Source organism: Platalea leucorodia (genome assembly GCF_965183815.1).
Source record: "Platalea leucorodia genome assembly, chromosome: 10".
Classification (NCBI taxonomy): Eukaryota; Metazoa; Chordata; class Aves; order Pelecaniformes; family Threskiornithidae; genus Platalea; species Platalea leucorodia.
Window position 1 is genome coordinate 21,620,282 of NC_138832.1, and position 6,000 is coordinate 21,626,281.

A 6,000-nucleotide genomic window follows, 5' to 3' on the forward strand; every position below is an offset into this window, starting at 1 on the left:
GATGGCCATTGTGAGTGAAAGGAGGGAGAAAAAAATGATCAGACAGGTGGATTTTGAGAGAAGGTCATTGGGAGACATGGACATAGACAGAGCGCTGGTACAGGAGGCAGCACGGAAAAAGCAGCCAGTGACAGGTGAGGAAGAATTTGGCCGGCAGCAAAAAGCACCTATGAGACAGAGTCCTGGTGGGCTTCCAAAATGTGAGGCATTAGGGTTCAGTACAGGAAAGGACCAAGAGGCACATCCCAACTGGCAGCTAGGAGGGATGTGATCAAAGAGTAAGAAAGACTTCACTTGTTCCATCTTAGACTGGGAAGTAAAACATCCACCCAGAACCTTATGACAATGACCCTAAATGCCAGGGAAGAAAAGAGTACCAAGTCTGGGTCTGGAGACCAAAAGGGTTATTTCCAAGTCCCATTTAATTAGCAGCAAACAAAGTGGGTTTTGTTCACCTGAAATGTCTGCCTCAAGGATACTGGTACTGTGCAATATCATTCTCTACCCTCCAGAAGTACATCCAGACTACACCATATGAGCACACTTTTAAATCATGCAGAAGTAATCAAGTACTTAGAATGTGATGTGAAATATTATCGGTAATTCACCAGCTTTTGCAATCAAACTACAGAGATGAGGCTCTCTGATGACTTCTTTTCCTAGGTTCTACTTGTTTATTGGAAATTACAATAATAAATTAGTCACATTATAGCAACTAGAACTGGTTTAGTTACCTTCAGTCTCCAACCAGAAAGCTAATTTATATGGCCAACATATACTGTTTGTGTATGTACTGTTCTTGTATGTCACAGTGCAATTACTCTGAAGTTCTGTTTTTCCATGCTTGTACCTAGTACACAGTTATACAAACACCCAAGCTAATAGCATAGTTTACCACAAGGTTGGTTACAACTGTGGTATTATAAATCAAAAGTAACATCTTTCCCAGGCTGCTTTTCTACAACAGATGCATAGGTCATCCCTAGAAATATGGGAATATTGTTATCATTAAACTGTCAATAACAGCATGCAGATCTACTTCTGCATTTTCAAACACTGGACTCCTTTGTTTTCACTCTGCTCAGATTGTATTTTCCTAGCTGATGCTCTGCGGAGGACAAAGCCACACAGACAATCACTATTTTTGTTTTAGTGCCACTTCTTCGGTGCTCTTTCCAGATACCATTTTGGCAGAACAAAGCCAGAACCCAAATGCTGGCATCTCCTGCCTGTACCTTAACCAGTAAAAAAATATTTTCAAGAACTAGGCACCTTCTTACCTGCAGCAAAACCCAGTGTAAAGCAGGTATAACAACTAAAGCTTTCTTAACTTCACTAACAAAAAGCAGGAAGAGTATAAAAGGAGAATAAAGAACTGCATTTTCTCCTGTGGAGTTATTCCTGAAGATTTACATAAAACCTAGGACAAGCAGAACTGAGAGCTGCCATTAGAGAAAGGCTGTGGCCATATTAAGAGATCACAATGAAACATGGCAGAATCTCTAAAATTAAGGGAGGCCACACCTCCGTTTGACAGCTGTAACTGAGAATAACTCCACTAGGACTGCATCATCTCTCTGAAAGGCAACTATTTCTTCCCAGTAAAACTCCTCTATGGAACCAATATTTATTCTGTGTGCTTGCCCCCATGAAGTATTTTGGGGAAATGAGTATCCCACTTGACAGATAAGGAATTCTAGGGAGAGATGCTTTAGTCAAGGTCACACAATGACTCACTGCTGAGGCTGCCCCTGCAGTTCAGTGGCTCAGACACTCACATTCATTGTCTTTTATTAAAGGCAAAAGCCTTGTGGATTTTTTGTAGTCACCCAATCGGCCAGGTCATTTGCTTGGAAGAAAACATCAAGGAACAGGGAAGAGCAACTCCCCTCTTGCAACAGAGTAATCGGGATATACCAGGTCCAAACAAAGAATGGAACATCTGAATTGCTCAGGGAAGAGAAAAGCAGGGTGGCTGTGGGCACCCCACTTAGGCTGTGCCGCCAGCAGAGCTTGCCCATGGCCATGCCTTGGGCAAGGAGGCAGGACTGGCCATGTAGCAGTTTCATCCTGGGGGTCCTCCCGACACTCCTCGAGAAAGGCAGCACCCACAGCAGCAGCCCACTGCTGCAGAGGGAGCTCCCCCAGCACAGACAAGGCTGGCAGCTGAGCTCCACAGGAGTAAGCCTGCCCCCAGGTCACCCCCTCCAGAGAGGAGGATGGATTTTTGACTCATCCTTCATCCCACAGTCCAAGTGACACTGGGAGAAACAAGCACACCAACACCCTCCCAAGATACAGGGATACACTCAGACCTGCCCTCAGCATCCCCTGCACGCTCAGACCTGCCACGCAGGGGATGCCTTCCCACACACCCACCACAGCAACCCACCCCACCACACACAGGTCCTGCAGAAGCACTCCCCAAATACACCCCCTTGTACCCCCTCATGTGAACATCTCAATACACCTCCCTTCCGTACAGACCCTGCATGAACCATATTCAGACGCAGCACGTAACTCCCAACACCCCCTCCACACACATCGCTATGCAAGACCCTACCCCAGCACTCCCCCTTACAGCCCAACACACCTCCACACGCTCCCTGAGCACAAACCCCAACACACCCTGTGCACGAACCCCCTCAAGGAATCCCAACACCTCCTCTGCAATTAACCCTCCTTACACCTTCCTCCACACATGCACACGTATGTATAAAACCCCAAATTTCACCAACTGCAACCCCCCCAAAACACCCTTCTCCATACACACACCTTGTTCATTAACTACCCCCTCTAAACACACTGCGTCAACTCCCAACACACCCCTCTGCACACTCCCCAAGCCCTGTAAAAACCCCTAACACCCCACCTTCCACACATCCACCATACACACGCTGCATGCACCCCAACACCCCACTCCACACACACTCGAGTCCCTGCACAGCCCTGACCACACCCCTATACACACACATTGCGCACGAACCCCTCAACCCCCCCCCCATACACAGAGCGCATAAATCCCTCCCACCCCCATTACACACATGCTACATGAATCCCCCCTATGCATTCATACCCATCCACCCCAGTGGGAAACCCACATCACTCCTCAGCCACCTCCAGCACCCATCTGGGACCCCCCCCAGCCCGGACAGATGTGGAGACACCTTCAGACAGCCCACCGAGCGATGGACACAGCCGTGTCTAGCCAAGAGTAAGACACACCCCTCTGGCTCCACATCTGCAGCCGAGCGAGCGAGCGTGCTGGGGGACACCTGGGGGCTGTCAGCCCCTACACTGCCACCCTCTCCCGCACCTCTCTGGAGGGGAAGGCGAAGGGGCAGGTTCAGCACAGAGGGGCAGAAGCATCCCCGGGCACCGGAGGAAATGTGACCTTAACAGCAGACCCAAATGGTGCAGCCCCCTTCCTCCCCCTCCTCCTCACTGCACCAGACAGCGATGCTAGTTACCTTCCTCCAGCTCATCCATGCTCCCAATCTTTCGCGACCCATCGATGGTGTAAATGTAACGGACTCCCTGAGGCAGATTGATGTTGTCAGACAGGGACCGGGTCAGGTCAGCCAGGAGAGCATCAAAACTTCGGAAGCGGTCAGAGGACACGGCATATACAATCCCCTTGAAGTAGCGGTCCCCGTTGCGATAGAAACGCACCTTCTTGGCTTTCTTCTCGTTACTCAGTGCCTGTAAGGTCCTGGTTCTGTAGAAGCTACAGTGAGCACTGTGAGTGGGGCTGGGCAACCCGTTCATACGTGAGCCTCGCATGTTTCTGGACGCCTTGTCTCTTTCGTCAAAGTGTCCAAAATCAAGTTCCATAGTTTGGTGAACCCTAAAGATCTGAAGCTGAGCAGGAAGGAGATGGGGAGAAAAGGAGTGCAAAGGGACAGGTTAGAGCCAAGCAGAGCCACAATCCAGAGAGAAAAACAACACTAATGCAAGAGCTGTGTCTGGAGCAGGACAGATGTATTTGGGAAGCACCCCCTCCCCTGACCCAGATTTGCATCGATTCTGGGGACCGAGGGTAGGAGGGGTTCTCGCATTTTGAAAGGGATCCAACTACTGGGGGCAGGGAACACATTTCTAGAGAGCCGTCTGCTCCTGCACCTGGGAGTTTTTAAAGTGCGGTAAATTGGGACTTGGGGCCAAAGGGATACATGGCAATCACAACTCAGCCCCAAAAAACTCGTCCAAACACCAGTTGGCAATGAATTAAACCTCTGAGCCCTGTGAGGTTTCCTTTGGCAACAGAAAACAAGGAGATCCCAGTAAGTCAGCCCTCAATCTGTTGAATAACGGAAGGAACCAGAGCATCTGAATGTTTAACATTAGAATAAACTGGCATTTATGAAAGAATGGTCACAGGGGAATAAGCAGTTTCTTTGTGACAGCCTGTTCAATGAGGGTTAGCAATGAGATCCAGCCCACCCTTCCCCCTATCCGCAGCCCCCTCCTAGCCCATCAATCAATTCCCAGGACCAGCCTACATCTCTAAGAAGAAATGACTGGAAAGAAAAAAATCTGTCATTGAAACAAGGCTTCGATAAGCTCTTTTCAGCCCGAGTCTCCTCTGAATCGCATTTCTGCTCCTGTTTAATGAGGAGGAGAAAATAAAGGGGCTATTTCCACCCCACTTCCAGCCCTAAGTGATGTAATTGCTGGAAGTGCCCCTGCCCAGGGGACAGCCGCCCTGCTAGCTCACCTTTCATTGTTCTGAGCGCCGGGGGCTCCCAGCGCAGGCGACTAGCACAGAAAAGGCGAGACTTGAGCTGACACCCAGCAAACAGGAATTTCTGCACCGTCTCTAGTTTATGCTCAAGAGCAACCTTCCTCCCGCACCAAACCCCAACACAAAAGGAGGAGGGACCCCCAACCCTGCGATAGAAAGACCCTTCCACTCCCCCAGCCCAACCAGGAACATGCGGCTCTCGTATGTTGCTTGCATGTTAACACAGGGCAGAAAGGGGATTTACACCAGCGCTGGCAGCCAGGTATAAATCTAGGAAAAGCTGTTGCTATCTCTTCCCCACCCCTTACATTTGCCAGAACGAAGCTCCTTCCCTGTATTTTACAATGTCAGTGTGACCTGTGCAAGAAAAATCATTGTCCCCCGTCTGCAATGAAGCAGAAGATGACAATGCGGGCGATCTGCACAGAAGCCCCAAGTCGGGAACATTTTCCCCACGATGCCAGTTGGGGTAGATTCAGTCTGGTGTCATGCAGTGAACAATGAAACATCCAAGCAACTTCGGGAATGAATCAGAGGATGCAGGGGGTTTGATTTTAAAATGAACTGCAGATGCTGCAAGGTACTAAGAGAAAGATTCATCCTTTCTATCTGACATCTGTTACTTTTCTGCATGCAAGTCACTCAAAAAAGCTCTACTCACCGATTTTCAGCGCACAGGGTGGAGATGCTGAGAGAAAGAAAACCAGGCTCACTCTGCCTTTGTTGTCTGAGCTCCAAGCAAGAAATTCCTGCCAGGGTGGATGAGACGCCTCCTAGGTCCTAGTGCCTTGTTCGATCCCTTCACGGTAACTTTGCCTCAGTGGTTTTTACTCTCATCAGTCGTCGTCTTGTAGTCTTCTCTGTATTTGAGGGAAAAAAGGGTGTGTTCATTCCAGCTCTGGATTTGTTAACAGATGGGTAAACAAAAAGTTGAAAGGGGCAAGTTTTGGGGTGATGTTCTGAAGGATGCAAATTTCCCCTTGGCTCTAGCTTCACTGAAAAGCATCTGGCCCCACTGAAAAAAAAAAAGAGCATAATCGGACTGATGCACCAATATTATAGGATTACCAGTACAGGGAGGTCATGGCTACAGTCCTACAGTGTGCTACAATGCTGGCACAAGACTCCTGCCCGTTAGGAAAGCAACTAAGAAAAAAGTTGACCAGTGGAACTGGGCACAGTCCTTCTCCTGTACTGGTTTTACATAGCATTCATGGTTTACACTGGCAAGCAGAAAGGGAGAATTCACTTGGTGG

The 6,000-nt window shown here is 48.9% G+C and overlaps 1 protein-coding gene across 2 annotated transcripts in view; it reads right to left on the minus strand.

The window, feature by feature from the left end:
- DCX (doublecortin) overlaps nt 1-3,849 on the minus strand; it is a gene marked incomplete at its 3' end in the record, with an annotated part of 72,884 nt that extends 69,035 nt beyond the window's left edge. The window contains exon 1 of one of the 2 annotated variants that reach the window (XM_082322907.1): nt 3,471-3,849. In XM_082322907.1, the coding sequence (XP_082179033.1) occupies nt 3,471-3,834 (364 nt within the window). In that variant the 5' untranslated portion in view covers nt 3,835-3,849. The remainder of the gene's footprint in view (nt 1-3,470) is intronic. The other variant, XM_082322908.1, reaches the window with a different exon arrangement.
- Between the last annotated feature and the right edge of the window lie 2,151 nt (nt 3,850-6,000).